Source organism: Ahaetulla prasina, chromosome 6, assembly GCF_028640845.1.
Source record: "Ahaetulla prasina isolate Xishuangbanna chromosome 6, ASM2864084v1, whole genome shotgun sequence".
Lineage (NCBI taxonomy): Eukaryota > Metazoa > Chordata > Lepidosauria > Squamata > Colubridae > Ahaetulla > Ahaetulla prasina.
In genome coordinates, this window is record NC_080544.1 from 109,862,854 (window position 1) to 109,890,434 (window position 27,581).

General features: G+C 46.7%; 2 protein-coding genes across 2 annotated transcripts in view; one reads left to right on the top strand and one right to left on the bottom strand.

The window, feature by feature from the left end:
• Positions 1–3,198: 3,198 nt before the first annotated feature.
• On the bottom strand, positions 3,199–3,875 carry LOC131201341 (uncharacterized; the record flags this gene model as incomplete). Its single annotated transcript, XM_058189161.1, has 2 exons — positions 3,199–3,279; positions 3,816–3,875. Coding segments are annotated over 2 exons (141 nt in total), but the record flags the coding sequence as incomplete, so codon positions are not given.
• A 2,564-nt stretch (positions 3,876–6,439) lies between these two features.
• The window catches only part of ECEL1 (endothelin converting enzyme like 1), an 86,871-nt gene continuing 65,729 nt past the window's right edge, over positions 6,440–27,581 (top strand). The window contains exon 1 of the mRNA XM_058187323.1: positions 6,440–7,250. Within this exon, the coding sequence (XP_058043306.1) occupies positions 6,489–7,250 (762 nt within the window). The 5' untranslated portion in view covers positions 6,440–6,488. The remainder of the gene's footprint in view (positions 7,251–27,581) is intronic.

Below are 27,581 nucleotides of genomic sequence, written 5' to 3' on the forward strand. Positions count from 1 at the left end.
AAAATTAGGATTGAAAATCCTTGTGAAGTGTTGATAGGCAACATACAAAGCCAGAGATGTTGGCTGCACTGATGGAGAAGTTAAAATATGTGATGGGATTCTTGGTAATCTCTGAGCTCGGTTGTTTTCTTGTAAGACGTTTCATCACCCAACTAGGTAACATCATCAGTGCCAGAAGGGAGGAGAGAGAGGAGGAGGAGGAGGAGGAGGAGGAGGAGACTGTAGGGTTCTTGGTGGTCTCTGAGCTTGGTTCTTTTCTTGTAGACGTTTCATCGCCCAGCTAGGTAACATCATCAGTGCTAGAAGGGAGGAGAGGAAGGAGGAGGAGGAGGAGGAGGAGGAGGAAGAGACTGTAGGGTTCTTGGTGGTCTCTGAGCTTGGTTCTTTTCTTGTAGACGTTTCATCGCCCAACTGAGTAATATCATCAATGCTAGAAGGGATGGTATTTGCAGAAAAGAGGAGAAGAGGGGAGGGGGAGCAGTAGTAGTAGTAGTAGGAGGACTGTGGGGTCCTTGGTGCTCTCTGAGTTTGGTTGTTTCCTTGTAGACATTTCATCACCCAACTAGGTAACATCATCAGTATCATCATTTTCTGCAGGAAAACAACCAGGCTCAGAGAGCACATAGGACCCCAGTGTTAAAACTCCGAGCTACAAATATTCTCTTCCAAATGTGTGCGATAGGTGACTCAATTGTTGGGTGTGTGTGTGTGTGTGTGTGTTTCTCCTCTACTTCAAAGGTGGCCTTGACACAATGTGCTCCAGTTTATTAATCAAGTAAAGTTTCTTCTAACAGTCAGCCCCACTTTGCAGGAACCAACCGCAAGGAAAACCCGTACCAAGCTTAGAATAGAATAGAATAGAATAGAATTTTTATTGGCCAAGTGTGATTGGACACACAAGGAATTTGTCTTGGTGCATATGCTCTCAGTGTACATAAAAGAAAAGATACGTTCATCAAGGTACAACATTTACAACACAATTGATGGCATGTTGAATGTTATTAGCATGTTGAATGAACGAGTCTTTCTCCAATCTTGGCAATTTTAAGACCTGTGGACTTCAACTCCCAGAATTCCATGCTGGCTGGGGAATTCTGGGAGTTGAAGTCCACAGGTCTAAAGTTGTTCAGATGGAGAAGCACTGGGGTAGATTTTCTATTGGGGTAGCCTCCAATGGTTACTTCCCACTGAAAATACAGCCGGAGAGCTATAGGCCTCCTGTGGTACGCCAAGAGGTCACATCACGGGGGGGGGGGCTCCTATTTCCCCCCCCTCCACACACGCACACATACACACATATATTCCAGGCCCTGCAATTTACCCAGAGCAGAGTGACACCGTCGTATAATTGATGGAGTATAAATCTCCATTGGAGACACCCCACTGTGGATGGCGTCTATGATGGGGAAGCATCTGCAATGCAGAGTCGGGCTCCCAGTTGACTCAGTCTGGATACTTGGGGGAGGGGGGAAGAGGGAGGAGGGAGGGAGGATGGAAGGAAGGAAGGAAAAGAGAGAAAGAAAGAAAGAAAGAAAGAAAGAAAGAAAGAAAGAAAGAAAGAAAGAAAGAAAGAGCAAATGAAGAGAAGGAAGGAAGGGAGATAGAGAAAGAAAGAAAGAAAGAAAGAAAGAAAGAAAGAAAGAAAGAAAAAGAGCAAATGAAGAGAAGGAAGGAAGGAAAAGAGGAAGGAAATGGATGATAGGAATAAGTAATGAAAGAGAAAGGAAGGAAGGAAGAGAAAGAAAGAGCAAATGAAGAGAAGGAAGATAGATAGATAGATAGAAAGAAAGAAAGAAAGAAAGAAAGAAAGAGCAAATGAAGAGAAGGATGGAAGGAAAAGAGGAACGAAATGGATGAGAGGAATAAGGAAGTAATGAAAGAGAAAGGAAGGAAGGAAGAGAAAGAAAGAGCAAATGAAGAGAAGGAAGGAAGGGAGATAGAGAAAGAAAGAAAGAAAGAAAGAAAGAAAGAGCAAATGAAGAGAAGGAAGGAAAGAAGAGAGGAAGGAAATGGATGAGAAATAAGGAAGTAATGAAAGAAAGGATGGGAGAGAGGGAAAGAAAGAAAGAAAGAAAGAAAGAGCAAATAAAGAGAAGGGAGGGAGGGAGGGAGGGAGGAATAGAGGAAGGAAATGGATGAGAGGAAGAAGGAAGGACAAAAGGAAGGAAGGAAGGAAATAAATCCCCAGCTAGATCTCCTTGTTCGGCCCAGCACAGTTACAGGCACGTGGATTGTTAGTTCCAAAACCACCTGTTGGGGACCTTAGTCAGGAACCCAGAGGTCATGTAGTCCATCCCAGTCTGAAGTAGAAGCAGCCCATCGTCAGATACAGACACCGGCGCCTGCGACCCCATCCTGAAGGCTTGCGCCCAGTGGATCTCGGAAGCCCCGATCCCCCCAACCCAGTTGCCTCCCAAGCATTGCGGGGGAAAGGGGATCTTCGGAGGAAGCTAATGGGGTTAGTAGTCAGACTGAGCCCTCAACTAAGCCAGGGAGTCGGACTCGCACAGCCCCGGGACTCCCCGGCTGGGAGAAGCCTTTGGCCAGGCGGGTCGTGGGAAGGCCGCTTCCCCATCCCGACCAGCGCCTGCCCCCCCCCCTCCCTGACAAGGGAGGAAGCCGGCCCCTCCCCTCCCCTCCCCTCCCCTCGGGGTCCTCGCCCAGCTGCAGAGGGTCGCGCCTTCTCCGCCTGCCGGCCCCTTCCCTTCCCTGCGCCTCGGAGCGCCCGAGGGATGAGCTGAGCCTTGGGACCCTTCACACGAGAAGCCCCAGCCTCGGGAGGGGGGCGGGAGGCGGCGGGGGCGGGCTGAAGAAGCCCCTTCCTTCCTTTCTTCTCTCCCTCTCCTCCGCCTCCTTTTCTTCCTCCTTTTCTTCCTCTTTCTTCCTCCTTCCCTTCTTCCTCCTCTTCTTCCCTCTCTTCTTCTTCCTCCTCTTCCCCCTGCTCCTCTTCTTTCTCTTCTTCTTCCTCCTCCTCCTCTTCTTCTCCCTCTTCTCCTTCCTTCCCCTCCTCCTCCTCCTCTTTCTCTTTCTTCCTCCTTCTCTTCTTCGTCCCCCTCCCCTCCTCCTCCTTCCTCCTCCTTTTCTTCCTCTTTCTTCCTCCTTCCCTTCCTCCTCCTCCTCCTCCTCCTCCTCCTCCTCCTCCTCCTCCTCTTTTTTCCTCCTCCTCTTCTTCCTCTTCCTCTTCTTCCCTCTTCTCCTCCTCCTCCTCTTCCTCTCCTTTTCTTTCTCTTTCTTCCTCCTCCTCCTCTCTTCTTCTTCTTCCTCCTCCTCCTCCTCCTCTTTTTCCCCCTCCTCTTTCTTTCTTCCTCTTCCTTCCTCTTCCCCTCTTCTCCTCCTCCTCCTCCTCCTCCTCCTCCTCTTTCTTTCTTCCTCCTCTTCCTCCTCCTCTTTCTTTCTTCCTCTTCCTTCCTCTTCTTCCCCTCTTCTTCCTCCTCCTCCTCCTCTTCCTCTCCTTTTCTTTCTCTTTCTTCCTCCTCCTCCTTCTTCCTCCTCTTCTTCCCTCTCTTCTTCTTCCTCCTCTTCCCCCTGCTCCTTTTCTCTTCTTCTTCCTCCTCCTCCTCTTCTTCTCCCTCTTCTCCTTCCTTCCCCTCCTCCTCCTCCTCCTCTTTCTCTTTCTTCCTCCTTCTCTTCTTCGTCCCCCTCCCCTCCTCCTCCTTCCTCCTCCTTTTCTTCCTCTTTCTTTCTCCTTCCTTTCCTCCTCCTCCTCCTCCTCCTCCTCCTCCTCTTTTTTCCTCCTCCTCTTCTTCCTCTTCCTTCCTCTTCTTCCCCTCTTCTTCCTCCTCCTCCTCTTCCTCTCCTTTTCTTTCTCTTTCTTCCTCCTCCTCCTCCTCTTCTTCTTCCTCCTCCTCCTCCTCCTCCTCCTCTTTTTCCTCCTCCTCTTTCTTTCTTCCTCTTCCTTCCTCTTCCTCTTCTCCTCCTCTCCTCCTCCTCCTCCTCCTCCTCCTCCTCTTTTTCCTTCCTCCTCTTCCTCCTCCTCTTCTTCTTCCTCTTCCTCCTCTTCGTCTTCTTACCCCTCTTCTTCTCCTCCTCCTCCTCCTCTTCCTCTCCTTTTCTTTCTCTTTCTTCCTCCTCCTCCTCTTCTTCTTCGTCCTCCTCCTCCTCGTTCCCCCCCTCCCCCAGCTCGGATCCCGGCGTCCCCACGATCTGACAGGTACTCTGGGAGAACGAGCAGCCGCGGTGGGCGGGTCGGGGAAGGGGGTGGTGGTGTCGCACGGCAGACCTCTCTCTTTGCCGCCGCCGCCGCCGCCGCCACCACTCGCATCCGCCGCCGCCCGAAGCGATGCCAGCCGTTCCTCCCCACGCGACTTAACGGGAAGCCCGTGGCAAGAGCGGCGAGAGGTGGGAAGACGGGTGGGGGGCGCTCAGGGCATCTCTTCAGCCCGACCGGCGCCGGTGAGGGTGGGGTGGGGGGTGGGGGAATCACCGTGGGGGGGCGTGTCCGCACCTTCCTCTCCAACTTTCCTCGCGTGCTTTCCTTCTTGCGTGGCGTGGGAGGGGCAACAGGTTCGGCGGTCGCAGGGGACGGGAGACAGGCATGGGGGGGAAGCACCTGGCTTGAGAGGGGAAGGCTTGGCTTGGAGGTGAGGGGGGGGTCTCTCGCGGGTTTCCCCACTGGGAAGGCGCCAATTGGCTTCCCGCGGGGAAGGGGCGACGTAACCAGGGGGTGGGGGCAAGAGGGAGAGGAGGGGGAGATCCTGGTCGCCCTCCCCCCCCCACGAAGTGGTTCCCTCTCGTCCTGAGGGTCCCCCGGCCAGGTAACCGGCTTCGCTTTCTTGCAGGCTGCGCGGAGAGGAGGAGGAGGAAGAGGAGGAGAAAGAGGGAGAGGAGAAGGAGGAAGAGGAGGAAAGCGGGTTACTAGAGGAAGAGGAGGAAGAGGAGGAGGAGGAGGTAAAGGAGGAGAAAGAGGAAGAAGAGGAGGAGGAAGAGGAGGAAGAGGAGGAAAGCGGGTTACTAGAGGAAGAGGAGGAGGAGGTGAAGGAAGAGAAAGAGGAAGAGGAGGAGGAGGAGGAGGAGGAAGAGGAAGAGGAGGAGGTGAAGGAGGAGAAAGAGGGAGAGGAAGAGGAAGAGGAGGGGGAGGAGGGTGCCGGTGGGTGTCCGCCGTCCGGCTTCGGACCCGAGAAAACTTCTGGAGGCTGCTGTCCCTTCGTCCGACCCTTTGACTCGGACAACCCGGCTTCTTTCGGGGCGCTCTCCCTGCGCCCCACTCCGCTGGCGGATCCCGGTTGTCCGGCAAGGCTCCGATCGGGCGCAAGGAGGGAGTGGGAGAGGAGGCTCCCCCGCTGCCACCGTGTCTGCCTGCCCCTTGGGGAAAGCCGAGAGAAAGAAGCCGAGGGGACGAGGCGGGTTTCCTCGAGATCATCCGCGCGTTCTGGGTGGAGGGAGGGGAGATCAGCTACCGCTGGAAGGAAGGCGCCCCTTCCTCCGGCTCGTAACTGATCCCCGAGAAGGCGAGGCGGATTCACCGGGTCTCCTGGCTCCCACGATCTCCGGATCCCTCTGCGCCGCTTTCCAGACGGCGGGGGATCCCGGCGGGGGTCTTGCCCTGGGCTCCTCTCCGGATTATACGAAGCCGGCTCATTTAAGGAAGGGAAGGGGGGAAAACCCCTTTATTTTCCGAGGCAGCATCAGCTGCGAATAAAGGGAAGATTTGCCCGCCCGGCTTCTCTGAAATCTGGCCTTGGAAAAGGAAACAGGAACGGGCTGGTTAATCAGCGGACGAGAGACCACTCGGAGATCCCAGGATAGTTAGCGGTGAAATTTGAGGGAGTGGGGGAGAGAGAAGAGATTCCCCGCAGAAACCAACGGGACCCATTTCCCCCACTCTCCTCCCGAAGGAAGGAGAGCGAGGCGGCCCTAAAGTGCCGGTAGGGTCGATCCCGCTTGACTTTCAATCCCGGATCGAGTCCTGCAAAAAGAGATCGTTTGGGCGGCGGGAAGCTCCCTGCCCCAACGTTGCAGATCCCGGCAGTGGCTTTGTCTCTTAGTGTGTGTGTGTCCCCCTCTACAACCCCACGCGTGTTTTTCTTTTAACATGAAGAGAACAAAGGAGAGACGGAGGAAAATCCCAGCAAGGGACTAGATCCCGCGAAAACGGATCAATGAAACAAACAGATCCCTTTTCCCGTGTTAACTTGAACTCCGTTTTTCCCTTGTCCGGGGTGGGAAAATTCAGTCGCGGGTCTCTTAGGATCATCATCATCTTATCCAGATTTTGATCCTTCTTGCAGCTCCCGAAAATCATTTTCTTTTTCAGAGCGGATCCCTCGCCTCGGACTTTGAAAGAGCGGGCTGATCCCCGGGTGCATCTTTAGTGGGGAATCCTTGAATCTATTTTTTTTTTAAATTTGGTTTTTGGTTTTTTTTGCTCTCTCCAAAGATCTGGTTGAAGAAGCTGCAGCTTTGACGCTTGGCGCGGGCGCCCCCTGCTGGACGCTGCTGTAGAATGGCTGCCCCATGACTCCGGGTTCAAATGTGACTCTGCCGCCAGCATGGAGAAGACTTACTCCTTGACCGCTCACTACGATGAGTTCCAGGAGGTGAAGTACCTCAGCAAGTACAGTAGCAGCGGGGCCCTGCCCAACGGCTTCAACTTGCAGCTGGGCACCGCCGGGACCAAGAAACCTCGCTGCGGCCTGCCGCGTTGGAGCCGCAGGGAGATCTGTTTGCTCTCGGGCTTGGTTTTCGCGGCCGGCCTGTGTGCCATTTTGGGATGCATCTTGGTACTCAAGTATCTAGCTCTGGATCAGGCTGCCTATTGTTTGGAAGGATGCCAAGAACGCCGGGCCTTCACCAAGGCGTCTCGGTTCATCGCCACCAATATTGACCCAACCATTGACCCTTGCAAGGACTTCTACTCCTTCGCCTGTGGCGGCTGGTTGCGCCGGCATGGTATTCCGGAGGACAAACTCATCTACGGCACCATTGCGGCCATCGGCGAGCAGAATGAGGAGAAGCTGCAACGGTTGCTCCAGCAGCCCGTAAGGCGTCCTTACCGGGCCTCGGCCGAGCGGAAAGTCAAAGAGTTTTTCCGTTCCTGCCTGGATATGACCGAAATTGACCGCCTGGGTGCCTGGCCGATGCTGGAGGTCATTGAGGACTGTGGAGGATGGGATATGAGGGCCCTGGGGAGGCAAGGCCGGTGGGACTTGGACGAGCTGTTCTACAAGACGCAGGGGGTCTACAGCACCACCGTCTTCTTCGCCTTGACAGTCAACCTGGACAGCAAGAATTCCTCCCGCTACATCATTCGGGTAAGTGGATGCCACGGATTGGGACAGTGACAGCCACTGTGGGTGGATCAGGAGAAGAAAGAGATGGGGGGTGGGGGGAGAAGGGAGGACCAGAACTCTGGGATCAAGTGAGTCCATAGGTCTTTTGGGTATATTGTGGGGGTTCCCTGCAGGGACACCTGCAGGGACTAGCACAATGTTTCTCAATTTTAAGATGTGTGGACTTCAACTCCCAGAATTCCCCCCAGCCAGCAATAGCATAGCTGGCTGGGGAATTCTGGAAGTTGAAATCCACACATCTTAAAATCGCTGAGGTTGAGAAACACAGGTCTAGTCGTTTGGCTCTCTTGAGAGCTATGTTGACCTCTAGTGGCTGTTTCATGAATTGCACCTGATGGTTTGCGTGACAAAAATATTCCTATTTTCAATAAGTGATCGGTCCAGCTGAGATTATTCTGTTCCCAGCAATTAGAAACAGCCTTCTCTCCCAACACTGGCAAAAACGGTGCACCCCTTTGTTGTGTCTGCAGGGCCCGAGCCGGGCTTCCTGGCAGAAAGTGACTTGGAGAGTGAGGGGGAAGAGCCGGCAGGGCTTCCCTCTGCAGAACCTTCCTCTCTGGCTCCGCTCCCAGAGGCAAGCCAGGTCGAGGAGGAGGAGCTGACATGGCCTCTTTCCCCTTCCCCCTCCTTCCCCCTGGCAACGCCCCAAGAGCCAGCTGAGGAGGATCAATCGTGGCTGGATGCAAGGCAGCGACGCCGAGTGAAGCGTGCGCTGCAAAAGAAAGGAAGGGGCCAGCCCAGGGAGTCCTGAGTCACGGAGCCACACCCCACAGGGTATAAAAGTAGGTGGAGCTGCCTTTGGGCTCCGTGACGGACAAAAACTGACTTTTGGAAACTTTGGTTGCTTTATTGCGAGACTCAGGAATTGGCTTTTCGAACTTCTGTTTACTTCTGAACTCTGGGTTGCTCCAGCAACAGACCGCAGTAGCACTGAAGAGATAAGGAGGACTTGGCAGGCAATCACAGGTTCGTTGCCAGAGTTGATATCTGTAGCAAGAATAAATTGCTGGCAAATAGAGTCAGCTCGTGTGTCTTCTGGGGGTGGTGGTTGAGGGGGGCAGAACATCCTTCGCACACGTATGTCCACAGGAAAAAGGCCCATATGTCATCATGTTGTTGTGATTTTTATCAACTACCTATGCATTTGTCACTGCAACTGGTCAGAAAACCTGCAGATCTTTTGTACCCAGCCCAACCAAGTCTCTTTGTATTTCTTCAGCCTCTTGGAAGAATTCCTGCCGTGTCAGGAGTTCTGTTTTCTCAATATTGATGATGCTTAGACACGAAAGGGGACATGGTGGCTCAGGGGCTAGGATGTTGAGCTTGTCGATCGAAAGGTCGGCAGCTCAGCGGTTCAAATCCCTAGTGCTGCCGTGTAACGGGGTGAGCTCCCGTGACTTGTCCCAGCTTCTGCCAACCTAGCAGTTCGAAAGCAGGTAAAAAATGCACGTAGAAAAAATAGGGACCACCTTTGGTGAGAAGGTAACAGCATTCTGTGTGCCTTTGGCGTTGAGTCATGCCGGCCACATGACCACGGAGACGTCTTCGGACAGCGCTGGCTCTTTGGCTTTGAAACGGATGAGCACCGCCCCCTAGAGTCGGCAACGACTAGTACGTATGTCCACAGGAAAAAGGCCCATATGTCATCATGTTGTTGTGATTTTTATCAACCGCCTATGCATTTGTCACTGCAACTGGTCAGAAAACCTGCAGATGGTTTGTAGCCAGCCCAACCAAGTCTCTTTGTATTTCTTCAGCCTCTTGGAAGAATTCCTGCCGTGTCAGGAGTTCCGTTTTCTCAATATTGATGATGCTTAGACACGAAAGGGGACACGGTGGCTCAGAGGCTAGGACATTGAGCTTGTCGATCGAAAGGTCGGCAGCTCGGCGGTTCGAATCCCTAGTGCTGCCGTGTAACGGGGTGAGCTCCCGTGACTTGTCCCAGCTTCTGCCAACCTAGCAGTTCGAAAGCAGGTAAAAAATGCACGTAGAAAAAATAGGGACCACCTTTGGTGAGAAGGTAACAGCATTCCGTGTGCCTTTGGCGTTGAGTCATGCCGGCCACATGACCATGGAGACGTCTTCGGACAGCGCTGGCTCTTCGGCTTTGAAATGGAGATGAGCACCGTCCCCTAGAGTCGGCAACGACTAGCACGTATGTGCGAGGGGAACCTTTACCTTTACCTTAGATATGAAAACCAGGCTTGCTTGGATCCTGGATAGCTCCATCACCGGAAGGCAAGACAGGAAACGATGGAGGGAAACTAATCAAGGAGAGAAGCAACCTGGAATTAAGGAGAAACTTCCTGACAGTGAAGATGATTAACCGGTGGAACTGCTTGCCACCAGAAGTTTTGGGTGCTTCATCACTGGAGGTTTTTAAGAAGAGACGGGACAGCCATTGGTTTGAAATGGTATAGGGCAGTGATGGCTAACCTTTCACCATCGCGTGCCGGGGTGGGGTGGGGGTAGGGTCAGCACGCGTGTGCCCACACCCATAATTCTATGCACCCCACCCCCGCACCACCACCACCCACACTCCCTACGCTCCTGGCATGCGATGGCCCGGTAGGCTCATTTTTCTCTCTCACTGCACTCCAGAGCCTTTCTAGGAGTCTAGGGAGGGCAAAAACAGCCTTCCCCCTCCCCCGAGGCCAGAAATGTCCCGTTTGCCAACTTCCAGTGGGACCAGAAGGCCCATTTTTTGCTGTCCCCAGCCTCCAGAGCCTCACTAGGAAGTTGGCAGATGGGCAGTTTTCGACCTCCAGAGGGCCTCGGGGGGGGGGCATTTTCACCCTCCCCAGACTCCTAGAGAGGCTCTGAAGGCTGGGGACAGCAGAAAACAGTCTTCCCCACCACCCCCCAGAGGCCTTCCAGAGGCAGGAAACAACCTGTTTCCCTACTTCTGGTAGACCCAGAAGCCCTGAAAAATCAGCTGGCTGCTGTGCACATGCTCACTGGAGCTGAGCTCGTGTGCCCACTGATATGGCTACGCATGCCACCTGTGGCACGCATGTCATAGGTTCGCCATCGTGGGTATCGGGTCTCCTGCTTGAGGAGGAGGTTGGACTGGAAGACCTCCAAGGTCTCTTCCAACTCTTCCGATTGATTGATTCGAAGCCCCAATACTGCACGCATTATTTAATGTATTTATTTTCCCGGGCTCGTGGACCGCTTCAGTCATGAACGACTCTCGGCGGCATTCATCCCCGCCTCGTCGATGGCGGCGCGCACAATGCCGCTAAAATGAAAACAAATCAAGAATATTGTGCAAACTCCAACATCCGACGTATCGGCGTTTCGGATGAGGATAATAATCGCATCAGTCTTTGTTCCTAAGCAGATTCTCCCAATTTGGAATCCTCCAGATGTTGTCAGCCGCCACTCGCAGCCTCGTAGCGTGACAGATTGTCAGGATGGAAACGCGGGCGGGGGGCGGGGATGCTGACTCTTAGGATCCCAGGGGTGGTAACTCCGACACTGCCTTTCTCCTCTTAGTAACCCTATCTTCCGTACTCCTAGGTTACACGGTCCAAACTCCCTAGCTAGCTCCTCAACCCAGCAGCACAGTGCTTTTAACACCACGGGGAGAGCTTTTGTGTACAAAGAATTTGAGGACGGGGGGGGGGGGCAAACCAGCCCCTGGCGGATGCCCCCTCGGTTGTGGTTGTGTGCTGTGAAAATCTACAAGAGTCTGCAAGAGTTAAGAGGGGTAGATTTGCACCAAATGGGGTGCCCGTAATCCTCCCCTCTGCCCTTCAAACATTGTGCCCGTTTGCGGGCCGCGAAATGGACCTTTCAACGCAAACCAAGGTTTTGAGCATGATGGAATTCAGACAATTCAATCGACCCAGAACCTCGGTGAGCTTCTGTTGCACCAAGATGGTTGTTTAATGGTGGGGAGAGGAATGAAAAGGCACTTCGGGTGAAGGGAAATGGGGAAGGGTCCCATTTCTCCGCTTGGCTCCTTTAGTGCTAAAACCAGAGAGATTTGGGGAAAAACAACAGGCACCTTTTGAAGGGCAACTTGTCTTTGGATCAACACAATCCTGGGACCGTTGTAATTTTCCCATCATTTGCTGGGATGGCCGGTGAGAGGAGAGCAGAGGCAGCTCGGATCATATAAAACAGGCAAGAAACAATATTCGATAAGCAGCCGATCACGTCTTCCGCCGTGTTTAATCCGGTGATTGAATGATGTGCACGCAAAGCATCGAGTCTTTAGTTAACCGTACGGTCTCCGTTTGCGGGATATACACAAGATCACAATTCTGGGGGCCTTCCCTCCCCCTAGGTTTTAAGCCTGAGATTAATGGCCGGTTTATTTATTAATTAAGCATCGATCTTGTTGTTAAAATTGACCAGCTAAAAGAGAGACGGCTGACACGGAACGTAATGTCTAAGTTTAAAGAGCAGTGTTTCCTGGAAACGTTAGGATGGGTGGATGGATTTCAGGGCTGGCTGGGGAATTCTGGGAGTTGAAATTCCTGCAAGCAAACTGAGGAATTCTGGGTGTTGAAATTCCTGCAAGCAAACTGAGGAATTCTGGGTGTTGAAATTCCTGCAAGCAAACTGAGGAATTCTGAGTGCTGAAATTCCCGAATTCTGGGAGTTGAAATTCCTGCAAGCAAACTGAGGAATTCTGGGAGTTGAAATCCATGCAAGCAAACTGAGGAATTCTGGGAGTTGAAATCCATGCAAGCAAACTGAGGAATTCTGGGAGCTGAAATCCAGGCAAGCCAACTGAGGAATTCTGGGAGTTGAAATCCATGCAAGCCAACTGAGGAATTCTGGGAGTTGAAATTCCTGCAAGCCAACTGAGGAATTCTGGGAGTTGAAGTCTACCTATCCAATGGTGAGTTTAAGATACCTTTGCTACCGGTTCGCTTGGGCATGCGCAGAGCGTACTTGATGATGTCTGGGCAGGTGGGCGGAGCCGTCTGCCACTGCTATTATTGGTTCACCCGAACCAGGGCGAACTGGTAGCAACCCACCACTGTACCTATCTTAAAATTGCCACGTTTTGGGAAGCACCGTTCCAGAATGATGGAAGATCTGTCTAACCCAGGGGTCTGCAAACTTGGCTCTTTTAAGACTTGTGGACTTCAACTCCCAGAGTTCCTCAATCACTCATGCCTTTTTTCCCCCTCTTGCCTCTTATAAAGTGGAGAGATTGCAGAGGAAGGGATTACAAGAGCGTAAGCTTTGCTGGCTGAGGAACTCTGGGAGTTGGTCCACAAGTCTTAAAAGAGCCAAGTTTGCAGACCCCTGGTCTAACTGAAGGATAATGGCTGGGGAATTCTGGGAGTTAAAAATCTATTCATGCTGGCCAGGGAATTCTGTGAGTTGAAATTCCTCCAAGCAAGCTGAAGAATTCTGGGAGTTGAATGCCTTTGCAAGTCGGCTAGGGAATTCTGGGAGTCGAAGTCTACCCATCTTAAAGCTGCCAAGGTTGAGAAAAAAACCACCAATTTAAGTGATAAGAAACAACCAGGCCATCTTGATTTTTTCTAACTCCTCTCTCCATACACCCCTGCAGTGCAGGCCTCACCTTTGAACAGGATGGAAAGATGTCCCTGCTAGTTTGCTCCCACCCGGACACATGGGCTTTGTAGTCCGAGTTCCAACTCCTTGTTGTACAGCTAGTCCTCACCTTCCCACCACCATTGAGCCCGATATATCTTTCGTTAAGTGAAGCGAGGTTTCGCCCCATTTTACCACCTTTCGTGTCACGGTTGTTAAGTGAATCTGGCTTCTCCCCATTGACTTGTTTGGTCGGAAGGTCGCAAAAGGGGATCATGTGGACACTGCAACCGTCGTAAGTGTGAAGCGGTTGGTCGCTTAGCAACCGTTTAGATTGCTGAAGCTATGACACCCCCACCTCTGTGGTCACATGACTCATATTTATGGCCGTTTGCCGTGCCCCACAGTCACAGAACTGTGACTTACGACGGCTTTTTTGGGAAACCGACATTTGCTTCAGGTTCCCCCGAAAAAAGCAGCCCCCCCCCCAGCAAACCCTGGGTTCACTTAACGACCACTGCAAAACAGGTCGTAAAAATCAGGTCCGGCCCCCAGAGGGCCCTCTTTAAGGCTGTCACGACTGTAACTGGCGGGCTCAATGACGGTCGTAAGTCGATGACCATTAAGGCGGCCGTCTCCAGGAGGGCCTTTTACCAAGTTCGCTTGGTCCGCCAGTTGCGTCCCTTCCTTGACCGGGATGCCTTATGCACGGTCACTCACGCTCTGGTTACATCTAGGTTGGATTATTGCAATGCTCTCTACATGGGGCTGCCCTTGAGGTGCACCCGGAGGCTACAGTTAGTCCAGAATGCGGCTGCGCGAGTAGTAACGGGAGCCGCTCGTGGCTCCCACGTGACATCACTACTCCGTCGTCTGCACTGGCTTCCTGTGGTTTTTCGGGTGCGCTTCAAGATTTTGGTTACCACCTTTAAAGCGCTCCATGGCTTAGGACCCGGGTACTTACGGGACCGCCTGCTGTTACCCTATGCCTCCCACCGACCCGTACGCTCTCACAGAGGGGGTCTCCTCAGGGTGCCGTCCACCAAACAGTGTCGGCTGGCGGCCCCCAGGAGTAGGGCCTTCTCTGTGGGAGCATCGACGCTCTGGAATGAACTTCCCCCTGGCCTACGTCAAGTGCCTGATCTTCGGACCTTCCGTCGTGAACTTAAAACACACCTATTTATTCAAGCGGGACTGGCATAATAGTGTAGAATTTTAAATTTGGGGTTTATTAATATTTTAAAATTTTAAAATCTAAATTTTAATTTATCAGCCTTTATAATTTGCTATGTTTTAAATGTTGTTTTAATTGTATATATTTTGTTTTATCGTTGGCTGTACACCGCCTTGAGTCCTTCGGGAGAAGGGCGGTATAAAAATTTAATAAATAAATGAAATTGAATTTTAAAAGCTAGACGAAAGGAACAAAGCAAAGAGGAGTAGAATATTCTGTAATTTCACGACATTCTTCCATAATAAATGTTTAATTCTGTCTATTAAAATCACTACAATTCAAATCTTAAGGGCTGAATTAAACCAAAGGTTTATGGAATGAAATAATAGAATAGAATTTTTTTTTCCACAGGAAGATAAATTCCAGATGTTTGCAATATAGTTTAGCAGGTTGGAATTATGATTTCCCTCTTCCTTATAGCCATAATATCTGAGCCATTGTTACTCAACCTTGGCTGATTTAAGATGTGTGGACTTAAGTGCACAAAAGTGCTTACCGTTCCTGTCCTATTGTTTTCTTTCATTATATGTGTTTATAGAATAGAATTTTTTTTATAGAATAGAATTTTTTATTGGCCAAGTGTGATTGGACACACAAGGAATTTGTCTTGGTGCATATGCTCTCAGTGTACATAAAAGAAAAGATACGTTCATCAAGGTACAACATTTACAACACAATTGATGGTCAGTATATCAATATAAATTATATATAATATCAATATAAATGATATATATATAACATTATATATCATGTTGTGACAAAATAAATAAAAATAAAAAATGAACTCCCAGAATTCCCCAGCCAGCATGACTTACTCTCTTGTAATATCCCTTTCTCTGCGATCTCTTCACTTTAGGAGGTTAAGAGAAAAAGGAACAGACACGGCTGGCTGGGGAATTCTGGGAGTTGAAGTCCACACGTCTTAAAGCTGCCAAGGTTGAGAAAAAAACCACCAATTTAAGTGATAAGAAACAACCAGGCCATCTTGATTTTTTCTAACTCCTCTCTCCATACACCCCTGCAGTGCAGGCCTCACCTTTGAACAGGATGGAAAGATGTCCCTGCTAGTTTGCTCCCACCCGGACACATGGGCTTTGTAGTCCGAGTTCCAACTCCTTGTTGTACAGCTAGTCCTCACCTTCCCACCACCATTGAGCCCGATATATCTTTCGTTAAGTGAAGCGAGGTTTCGCCCCATTTTACCACCTTTCGTGTCACGGTTGTTAAGTGAATCTGGCTTCTCCCCATTGACTTGTTTGGTCGGAAGGTCGCAAAAGGGGATCATGTGGACACTGCAACCGTCGTAAGTGTGAAGCGGTTGGTCGCTTAGCAACCGTTTAGATTGCTGAAGCTATGACACCCCCACCTCTGTGGTCACATGACTCATATTTATGGCCGTTTGCCGTGCCCCACAGTCACAGAACTGTGACTTACGACGGCTTTTTTGGGAAACCGACATTTGCTTCAGGTTCCCCAAAAAAGCAGCCCCCCCCCCAGCAAACCCTGGGTTCACTTAACGACCACTGCAAAACAGGTCGTAAAAATCAGGTCCGGCCCCCAGAGGGCCCTCTTTAAGGCTGTCACGACTGTAACTGGCGGGCTCAATGACGGTCGTAAGTCGATGACCATTAAGGCGGCCGTCTCCAGGAGGGCCTTTTACCAAGTTCGCTTGGTCCGCCAGTTGCGTCCCTTCCTTGACCGGGATGCCTTATGCACGGTCACTCACGCTCTGGTTACATCTAGGTTGGATTATTGCAATGCTCTCTACATGGGGCTGCCCTTGAGGTGCACCCGGAGGCTACAGTTAGTCCAGAATGCGGCTGCGCGAGTAGTAACGGGAGCCGCTCGTGGCTCCCACGTGACATCACTACTCCGTCGTCTGCACTGGCTTCCTGTGGTTTTTCGGGTGCGCTTCAAGATTTTGGTTACCACCTTTAAAGCGCTCCATGGCTTAGGACCCGGGTACTTACGGGACCGCCTGCTGTTACCCTATGCCTCCCACCGACCCGTACGCTCTCACAGAGGGGTCTCTCAGGTGCCGTCCACCAAACAGTGTCGGCTGGCGGCCCCCAGGAGTAGGGCCTTCTCTGTGGGAGCATCGACGCTCTGGAATGAACTTCCCCCTGGCCTACGTCAAGTGCCTGATCTTCGGACCTTCCGTCGTGAACTTAAAACACACCTATTTATTCAAGCGGGACTGGCATAATAGTGTAGAATTTTAAATTTGGGGTTTATTAATATTTTAAAATTTTAAAATCTAAATTTTAATTTATCAGCCTTTATAATTTGCTATGTTTTAAATGTTGTTTTAATTGTATATATTTTGTTTTATCGTTGGCTGTACACCGCCTTGAGTCCTTCGGGAGAAGGGCGGTATAAAAATTTAATAAATAAATAAATAAATTAAGACCGCGAAGAGAGCAGGCAGGAATTGGATTGTCGGCCTTGCCCCACTGTGCGAATCCTGCATCTCCTTTTATGTTCCTCATCTTTTCTAAAACGGTGTTATAGTTTTATACGCAAGCGGATTATTTCGTATTATCAACCGTAATGTCTTTATAGCGTTCGATAAAAGATTATATGAAGAAGAAGTACGATCGTAGGACGGCGACGCTCAATCCAGGTGGCAGACAATTCATCGGCGACAGTCGCAACGTTTGCGTGTTGTTGTCCCCAGGTGCCTCCCCCCCCTCACACAACCCCGCCCCCTGTGGCCCTAAAGTCCCCATTGCCATTTAAGCATTCTGCTTGGGGAGGGAATGCTGGGCTTTGTAGTCCGAAGCACAGACTTACAACCATTCGTTTAGTGTCCAAAGTTAACACAGCACGGAAAACAGGGACTCCCGACCGTTGTTCACACTTTATGACCGTCGAAGCATCCCCCATGGTCACATGATCCAAATTCAGACGCTTGGCAAGGGACCCCATATTTACGACGGTCCTGGGATCACGGGATGCCCCTTTGGCGACCTTCTGACCAGCAAAGCCAAAGGGGAAGCCAGGTTCACTTAACGACAAGGTTACTAACTTCACTTAATGGCCGTGATTGGCTTTGCCACTGGGGCACAAGGTCAGAAAATGGGGCAAAAACTCACTTCCCAACTGTCTCGCTTAGCAACGGAAACGTTGGGCTCGATTGTGGTCATAAATCAAGGACTAGAGGGATAATATTTCCTGACAGTTAGAACAATTAACCAGTGGAACAACTTGCCACCAGAAGTTGTGAATGCTCCAACACTGGAAGTTGTTAAGAAGTGGTTGGATAACCATTTATCTGAAGTGGTGTAGGGTTTCCTGTCTAAACAGGGAGTTGGACTAGAGATCACCGAGGTCCCTTCCAACTCTTCTCTTCTCTTCTCTTCTCTTCTCTTCTCTTCTCTTCTCTTCTCTTCTCTTCTCTTCTCTTCTCTTCTCTTCCCTTCCATTCATATTCTGTTCTGTTTTGTTCTGTTCTATTCTATTCTATTCTATTCTATTCTATTCTATTCTATTCTATTCTATTCTATCCTATGCCATCCCATTCTTTTCTTTTCTTTTCTTCTTTTCTTCCTCTATTCTATTCTATTCTATTCTATTCTATTCCATTCCATCCTATCCTGTGCCATCCCATTCTTCCCTTCCTTCCTTCCTTCCTTCCTTCCTTCCTTCCTTCCTTCCTTCCTTCCCTTCATATTCTATTCTATTCTATTCTATTCTATTCTATTCTATTCTATTCTATTCTATTCTATTCTATTCTATTCTATCCTATGCCATCCCATTCTTTTCTTTTCTTTTCTTCTCTTCTCTTCCTCTATTCTATTCTATTCTATTCTATTCTATTCTATTCTATTCTATTCTATTCTATTCTATTCTATTCCATTCCATTCCATTCCATTCCATCCTATCCTGTGCCATCCCATTCTTCCCTTCCCTTCCCTTCCCTTCCTTTCCCTTCCCTTCCCTTCCCTTCCCTTCCCTTCCCTTCATATTCTATTCTATTCTATTCTATTCTATTCTATTCTATTCTATTCTATTCTATTCTATTCTATTCTATTCCATTCCATTCCATCCTATCCTGTGCCATCCCATTCTTCCCTTCCTTCCTTCCTTCCTTCCTTCCTTCCTTCCTTCCTTCCTTCCTTCCTTTATATTCTATTCTATTCTATTCTATTCTATTCTATTCTATTCTATTCTATTCTATTCTATTCTATTCCATTCCATCCTATCCTGTGCCATCCCATTCTTCCCTTCCCTTCCCTTCCCTTCCCTTCCCTTCCCTTCCCTTCCCTTCATATTCTATTCTATTCTATTCTATTCTATTCTATTCTATTCTATTCTATTCTATTCTATTCTATTCTATTCTATTCTATTCCATTCCATCCTATCCTGTGCCATCCCATTCTTCCCTTCCCTTCCTTCCTTCCTTCCTTCCTTCCTTCCTTCCTTCCTTCCTTCCTTCCTTCCTTCCTTTATATTCTATTCTATTCTATTCTATCCTATTCTATTCTATTCTATTCTATTCTATTCTATTCTATTCCATTCCATCCTATCCTGTGCCATCCCATTCTTCCCTTCCCTTCCCTTCCTTTCCCTTCCCTTCCCTTCCCTTCCCTTCATATTCTATTCTATTCTATTCTATTCTATTCTATTCTATTCTATTCTATTCTATTCTATTCTATTCTATTCTATTCCATTCCATCCTATCCTGTGCCATCCCATTCTTCCCTTCCCTTCCCTTCCCTTCCCTTCATATTCTATTCTATTCTATTCTATTCTATTCTATTCTATTCTATTCTATTCTATTCTATTCTATTCTATTCTATTCTATTCTATTCCATTCCATTCCATCCTATCCTGTGCCATCCCATTCTTCCCTTCCCTTCCTTTCCCTTCCCTTCCCTTCCCTTCCCTTCCCTTCATATTCTATTCTATTCTATTCTATTCTATTCTATTCTATTCTATTCTATTCTATTCTATTCTATTCTATTCTATTCTATTCCATTCCATTCCATCCTATCCTGTGCCATCCCATTCTTCCCTTCCCTTCCCTTCCCTTCAAATTCCCATTCCCATTCTATTCTATTCTATTCTATTCTATTCTATTCTATTCTATTCTATTCTATTCTATTCTATTCTATTCTATTCTAAAGATTGAGGGAAGGCTGAATTCGGGGAACCAGCCTTCCAAATCCAGCGTGAGTTTTCTTTTGTGTCCAATTGTGTCTCAGGGCAGCGAGCAAAAGAATCATATGGGGGGAGATGGGTGGGCTGGTTTTCACACCTACAGCTTCTCCCCTCCCCCGACTGAAACCTCTGGAAGGAATTTTTTTCCCCTGCCATAAAGGAAATTAAAATCAGTAGGGTAGAACACCGTTTTTCAAAAGCGGCGATTCACATCCCAAATAATGCCGTTGCGATTGGAGACTTTGGCCGTAAGAGACAGCAGGGCAGGGTCTGGCACGGATCAACAAAGACGCCTTTTCCACATTAAAGTCCACGCAACGCTAGACTCACACAAGACTGTGAATGTTGTACCTTGATGAACGTATCTTTTCTTTTATGTACGCTGAGAGCATATGCACCAAGACAAATTCCTTGTGCGTCCAATCACACTTGGCCAATAAATTCTATTCTATTCTATTCTTTATGAAGAACGGCTGCAGGTTTTGGGTTCAGCTGGTCTGGAGGAAAAAAAAAACAATTAGGGGAGACATGATAGCAGTATTCCAGTATTAGAGGGGCTGCCATAAAGAAGAGGGAGCCAAGCTATTCTTCAAAGCCCCTGAGTGCAGGAGAAGAAACAATGCTTGGAAACTAATCGAAGAGGGAAGCAACCTGGAATTGAGGAGAAATTTCCTGACAGTGAGGACAATTAACCAGTGGAACCGCTTGCCACCAGAAGTTGTGGGTGTTCCATCACTGGAGGTCTTTAAGAAGAGACTAGACAGCCACTTCTCTGAAATGGTATAGGATCTCCTGCTTGAGCAGGAGGCTGGACTAGAAGACCTCCAAGGTCCCTTCCAGCTGTGTTCTGATTTTGAAATGAAAATATAGGGTCTCCTGTTTGAGCAGGGGGCTGGACTAGAAGACCTTCAAGGTCCCTTCCAGTTCTATTCTATTCTATTCTATTCTATTCTATTCTATTCTATTCTATTCTATTCTATTCTATTCATTTTTTATATTATTCTAGTCTATTAATTCCATTCCATTCATTTTGTGTATTCTATTCTATTCTATTCTATTCTATTCTATTCTATTCTATTCTATTCTATGATTTATATTGATATATTGATCATCAATTGTGTTGTAAATGTTGTACCTTGATGAACGTATCTTTTCTTTTATGTACACTGAGAGCATATGCACCAAGACAAATTCCTTGTGTGTCCAATCACACTTGGCCAAAAAAATTCTATTCTATTCTATTCTATTCTATTCTATTCTATTCTATTCTATTCTATTCTATTCTATTCTATTGTTTTATTCTTATTCTTATTCTATTCTGTTCTGTTCTATTCTATTCTATTGTTTTATTCTTATTCTGTTCTATTCTGTTCTATTGTTTTATTCTTATTCTATTCTATTCTATTCTATTTTATTCTATTTTATTCTATTCTATTCTATTGTTTTATTCTTATTCTATTCTGTTCTGTTCTATTCTATTCTATTGTTTTATTCTTATTCTGTTCTATTCTGTTCTATTGTTTTATTCTTATTCTTATTCTGTTCTATTCTATTCTATTGTTTTATTCTTATTCTGTTCTATTCTATTCTATTGTTTTATTCTTATTCTGTTCTATTCTATTATATTGTTTTATTCTTATTCTGTTCTATTCTGTTCTATTGTTTTATTCTTATTCTATTCTATCCTATCCTATCCTATCCTATCCTATTCTATTCTATTCCATTCCATTCCATTGTTTTATTCTTATTCTGTTCTATTCTATTGTTTTATTCTTATTCTCTTCTCTTCTCTTCTCTTCTCTTCTCTTCTCTTCCATTCCATTCCATCGTTTTATTCTTATTCTACTCTACTCTATTCTTATCTTTTCCTATCCTATTCCGTTCTAATATTTTGTTCTGTTCTGTTCTGTTCTATTTCAGGCTTAAATTTCTTTTCTCCTAAAAGCTGGCATTTAATATACAGGTAGTCCTCAACTTACAACCACAACTGAGCCCAGCATTTCTGTTGTTAATTGAGATGTTTCTTACGTGAGTGTTGCCCTATTTTACACCCTTTCTTGCCACGGTTGTTAGTGAATCACTTGCAGTTGTTAAGTGAGTAACCCGGTTGTTGAGTGAATCGGGCTTCCCCATTGACTCTGCTTGTCAGAAGGTCGCGAAAAGCGATCACGTGACCTTGGGACAAGCAACGGTTGTAACTATGAGTCAGGCGCCGATTTTGATCACATGACCAAGGGGATGCTGCAAAGCGAAAGTGAAAAATGGTCATAAGTCACTTTGAACAGTCACTAAATGAACTGTTGTAAGTCAAGGACGACCTGTGCCTTGGGTTTTGGCAAAACTAGTCCCTAGCAAACAACTGATTCACTTAATGACCGTTAGTGAGTGTTTGCAAGTTACAACAGGGGCCTCTGGTGGCTCAGACTGCTAAGACAGTCTGTTATTAACACAGCTGCTTGCAATTACTGCAGGTTCAAGTCCCACCAGGCCCAAGGTTGACTCAGCCTTCCATCCTTTATAAGGTAGGTAAAATGAGGACCCAGATTGTTGGGGGCAATAAGTTGACTTTGTATATAAATATACAAATGGATGAAGACTATTGCTAACATAGTGTAAGCCGCCCTGATTCTTCAGAGAAGGGCGGGGTATAAATGCAAATAAAAAAAAATAAAAAAAACAGCATTGAAAAAAGTGACTTATGACCGTTTTTCACCCTTACGACCACTGCAGCGTCCCCATGTTCTCATGTATGACGGTTCCAGAGTCCCAGGGTCCTGTGATCCCCTTTTAGAATAGAATAGAATAGAATAGAATTTTATTGGCCAAGTGTGATTGGACACACAAGGAATTTGTCTTGGTGCAGAATAGAATAGAATAGAATAGAATAGAATAGAATAGAATAGAATAGAATAGAATAGAATAGAATAGAATAGAATAGAATTTTATTGGCCAAGTGTGATTGGACACACAAGGAATTTGTCTTGGTGCAGAATAGAATAGAATAGAATAGAATAGAATAGAATAGAATAGAATAGAATAGAATTTTATTGGCCAAGTGTGATTGGACACACAAGGAATTTGTCTTGGTGCAGAATAGAATAGAATAGAATAGAATAGAATAGAATAGAATAGAATAGAATAGAATAGAATAGAATAGAATAGAATTTTATTGGCCAAGTGTGATTGGACACACAAGGAATTTGTCTTGGTGCAGAATAGAATAGAATAGAATAGAATAGAATAGAATAGAATAGAATAGAATAGAATAGAATTTTATTGGCCAAGTGTGATTGGACACACAAGGAATTTGTCTTGGTGCAGAATAGAATAGAATAGAATAGAATAGAATAGAATAGAATAGAATAGAATAGAATAGAATAGAATTTTATTGGCCAAGTGTGATTGGACACACAAGGAATTTGTCTTGGTGCAGAATAGAATAGAATAGAATAGAATAGAATAGAATAGAATAGAATAGAATAGAATAGAATAGAATAGAATAGAATAGAATTTTATTGGCCAAGTGTGATTGGACACAAGGAATTTGTCTTGGTGCATATGCTCTCAGTGTACATAAAAGAAAAGATACGTTCATCAAGGTACAACATTTACAACACAATTGATGGTCAATATGTCAATATAAATCATAAGGATTGCCAGCAACAAGTTATAGTCATTCAGTCATAAGTGGAAAGAGATTGGTGATGGGAACTATGAAACGATTAATAGTAGTGCAGATTCAGTAAATAGTCTGACAGTGTTGAGGGAATTATTTGTTTAGCAGAGTGATGGCCTTCGGGAAAAAACTGTTCTTGTGTCTAGTTGTTCTGCTGTGCAGTGCTCTATAGCGTCGTTTTGTGACCTCCTGACAAGCAGAGTCAACGGGGAAACCAGATTCACTTAACAACTGTGTTAGCTACTTAACGACCGCCGTGATTCACTTCACAAATGTGCTGAAAAAGGTCATAAAATGAGGCAAAACTCACTTAACAACTGTCTCGCTTAGCAGCAGAAATTTTGGGCTCAATTGTGGCCGCAATTCGAGGACTACCTGCATTAATAACATTCCTAATATATACATTAGCATCGCCACCGGTTACACTTCTGCTAATGTCATTCTGGTTTACAGATAACCTGTTTAGAGAGACCTTGATTTCATAGACACACAAACGCACAAACACGCAACAGACTTCCGTTTAGCAGACCTCGAATGCAGCCAGTCAAATTTTCAACCCTCCTTCGTGGCGCCTCTCGTACTCCAGGCAAGAACAGTTAAATTTATATTAATTTTACATCCTTCTCAGTGATTTACATCCTGTGCATAATAACTCAATTACATAAATGATGCAAATTACACGTTTTGCAGCATCTCTTGACATCCGTTGTTGCTTAATGACACCCTTACCCAATGACGGAGCCACAAATGATGTAATTTGCAATTTAACGGATATTTGGGGATGACAGATGCCCTGTCCCCATTAGAGGGTGAGTTTTTGGGCGGGGCGGGGGAGTCAGAAAAGTCAAAATGGCAGCAGGAATATTTTAAAATAAAGCGCATATAAGCAGTGTTTTCGGCGCCTGGGAACCTGAATTTTTTTAAAAAAACACACAAAACGACGCAATGTCATTTATTGTTCTCTTTAGCACAGGAATGTGCTAGATGAGTCAGTTTGATTGCGGGAACGCAAACCCACAAACCTTCAGCTGCCGGAACAGACAGCTGCAAATTTATCTGTGGTTTTTCTTCTATTATTATTACCGTATATACTCGAATATAAGCCGATCCGAGTATAAGCCGAGGTCCCCAATTTTACCCCAAAAACTGGGGTAAACTGGGGACTCGAGTATAAGCCGAGGGTGGGAAATGAGGCACCTACCGGTTGGGGAAACCCTCCCTCAGCTGAGAAGGCTGCCGGCCTCCCCGCCCCGCCCTCTCACTGCACCGGCAGGGCTTCAGTCCGGTAAAATGTGAAAAAAAGAAAAAAAAAACTCGAGTATAAGCCGTATATACTCGAGTATAAGCAGAGGGGCTTAAAAAAAAAAAAACTTGAGTATAAGCCGTATAGACCCGAGTATAAGCCGAGGGGACGTTTTTCAGCACAAAAAATGTGCTGAAAAACTCGGCTTATACTCGAGTATATACGGTATTCTTCGAGAACAATTTAAAAATCCCTGCAGCTCAGGCAGGGTCTCGGTGTGTTGACAATAGCGTAAAATATACGGAAGCTAAGAAACCAGCGAGGAGGAGTGTGTGTGTGTGTGTCTCCTGTATCTGAGCGGCAATCATGAACACAATCGCGACTTGATTTCAGAGGAGGGAGGTTTAAAAATACAGAATTCTGGTTTCTCAGCAAACCGTTTCAACGTTGAAACTTCAGGTTGATGTGCTAAGGAAGCGTTTCCCCCCCCACACCTGTATTTTTTTTTTTTGAGACGTGTCATTCAACTTGATGGAGAGTTGGGGATGATGGGATTTGGAGTTGTTGCGTCTGCGGGATGGGTACTAAGCGTTGTCGTCCGGAGCTGTATTGACAAAATGCGAGGTCCAGAGGTGAGATTCACATACGGTAGCACTGGAAATGTGAGCGCAGGCGCAACACACATTGGTTTCGCTTGGGCACATGCGTGCGACGTCAAACAACACAGCAATTCGCTCGGATGCATGCGTGAGGCATCAAAAACACAGCAATATAGGATGGAATTGCGCCCACTACCGGTTCGCTGGAACCGGCCAGAACCGACTGAATATCACTTCTGGTTAGGTCATTATATCGCACCAGTGTTTCTCAAACTTGAAATCTGAAATGTGTCGACTTCTACAGAGGAATTATTGAGTCTGTCATTTGCACCTCTATAACTGTCTGGTTCGGTTCTGCAACCCAACAAGAAAAACACAGACTTCAGAGGATAATTAGAACTGCAGAAAAAATAATTGCTACCAACCTGCCTTCCATTGAGGACCTGTATACTGCACGAATCAAGAAGAGGGCCATGAAAATATTTGCAGATCCCTCGCATCCGGACATAAACTGTTTCAACTCCTACCCTCAAAACGACGCTATAGAGCACTGCACACCAGAACAACTAGACACAAGAACAGTTTTTTCCCGAAGGCCATCACTCTGCTAAACAAATAATTCCCTCAACACTGTCAGACTATTTACTGAATCTGCACTACTATTAATCGTTTCATAGTTCCCATCACGAATCTCTTTCCACTTATGACTGTATGACTATAACTTGTTGCTGGCAATCCTTATGATTTATATTGATATATTGATCATCAATTGTGTTGTAAATGTTGTACCTTGATGAACGTATCTTTTCTTTTATGTACACTGAGAGCATATGCACCAAGACAAATTCCTTGTGTGTCCAATCACACTTGGCCAATAAAATTCTATTCTATTCTATTCTATTCTATTCAATACCCAGAAATCACGGTTCAGTGTGATGACTAGAGGATTGTGGGAGTTGAAGTCCAGGCATGCTGGCTGATGAATACTTTTAACAGGTCCGCCCATCTGAAATCTTTGAGAGACACTGAACAACACAAATTGTTGTGCCTCGTCCTCCCTCCTCTCCTCAGCCGGGCCCCTCCCGTCTCCTCCCAGGCCTGCTATCAGATTTGGAGTCTGATAATGAAGATGAATGGCCTGTCATGCCTCCCGCCCCCAGCCCTGGCCCCATGCCCGGACAGGATGTCAGGAATGAACAAACAAACCTCACTCCTACAGCGTGTGAGCAGGAACCGAGCCACGTGCTGGAATTACCAACAGCAGATCCAGCTGAAGAGAATTCACAGTGGAAGGATCCCCGCTTCCGGAGATCTGAGAGGCGACATCAGCAGAAGGAAGGGAGGGGCAGGCCTGGATAAGTGCTGAGTCATAGAGCCACACCCCACAGCCTATATAAAGGACCTGCTTTTGGCATTCCAACTTTGAGTCAAGCAAAAGTCTCATTTAGTTTGCTGAAGTCACAGCTTCGATTCCTGCCTGCCCTGAGAAATCTGAAAGGAATTTGGCAAAGCTGCAGAGGCTTCGTGGCCACGCTTGATACGGACTTCCTAGACCCGGTCGTCGGAGGGGGAGGGGGACACGACACAAATGCCACACCATGCATCAGCTGTGTTTGCCAGGACATAATAGTGTTATGTACCAGGGGTCTCTAATCTTAGCAACTTTAAGCCTGGAGGACTTCAACTCCCAGAATTCCCCAGCCAGGCTTCAAGTTGCCAAGGTTGGAGATCCCTGTTATGTACTATACAGATAGTCTTCGACTTAAAACAAGTTAGTTTAGTGATCATGCGAAGTTACAACAGCCCCGCAAAAAGTGACTTGCGACCCTTTCTCACACTTATGACCGTTGTAGCATCCCTATGGTCATGTGATCAAAATTCAGATGCTTGGCAACTGACTCATATTTATGACGGTGGCAGTGTCCCGGCGTCACGTGATCGTATTTGCAATCTTCGGACAAGCAAACTCCATGGGGAAGCCGGATCCACTTAACAACCGGGTTACTAACTTATCAGCTGCAGTGATTCACTGAACAACGGTGGTAAGAAAGGTCATAAAATGAGCCAAAACTCACCTAACAAATACCTTGCTTAGCAACAGAAATTTGGGGCTCAGTTATGGTCGCATGTCGAGGACTATGTTAAAATATTTATTTGCATTTGTGCAATGAATTTTGCTGATGGAATTAAATCATTTTTCAGTTTATATCACACCCTGAAATAGTGAAAGAGGCGAGCCTGCTAAGCTACTTGCCAAAATCTAACCAAGATTAATAATACTTCTAATAACAACAACAACAACAACAACAACAGAGTTGGAAGGGACCTTGGAGGTCTTCTAGTCCAACCCCCTGCCCAGGCAGGAAACCCTACACCATTTCAGACAAATGGCTATCCAACATTTTCTTAAAAATTTCCAGTGTTGGAGCATTCACAACTTCTGCAGGCAAGTCGTTCCACTTATTGATTGTTCTAACTGTCAGGAAATTTCTCCTTAGTTCTAAGTTGCTTCTCTCCTTGATGAGTTTAGCCCTAATTAAATTTGGCGTGTTGTGTGCGCAATGTTGGAGAAGCTCAAATATACCCTCTGAAGATTTAATAATTAAAAAAAGTATTGGATTGCGCCGAGATGGACAAAACGACACTTGAATTGAAAGGATTGATGGACTCGGATTTTTACATAATATGGGAGAAATGATACAATTGGATCAAAAATAGAAAAATGGGAAAATAACGGAATGTGGATTTAGTAAAAATCTAGCGAATGTAGGCACATACTAGTGTGATGATATGTAAACGGTCGCAGTCATGCACAAGAGTTGAATAAGAATTGCTTAATTGTAAAAACTCAATA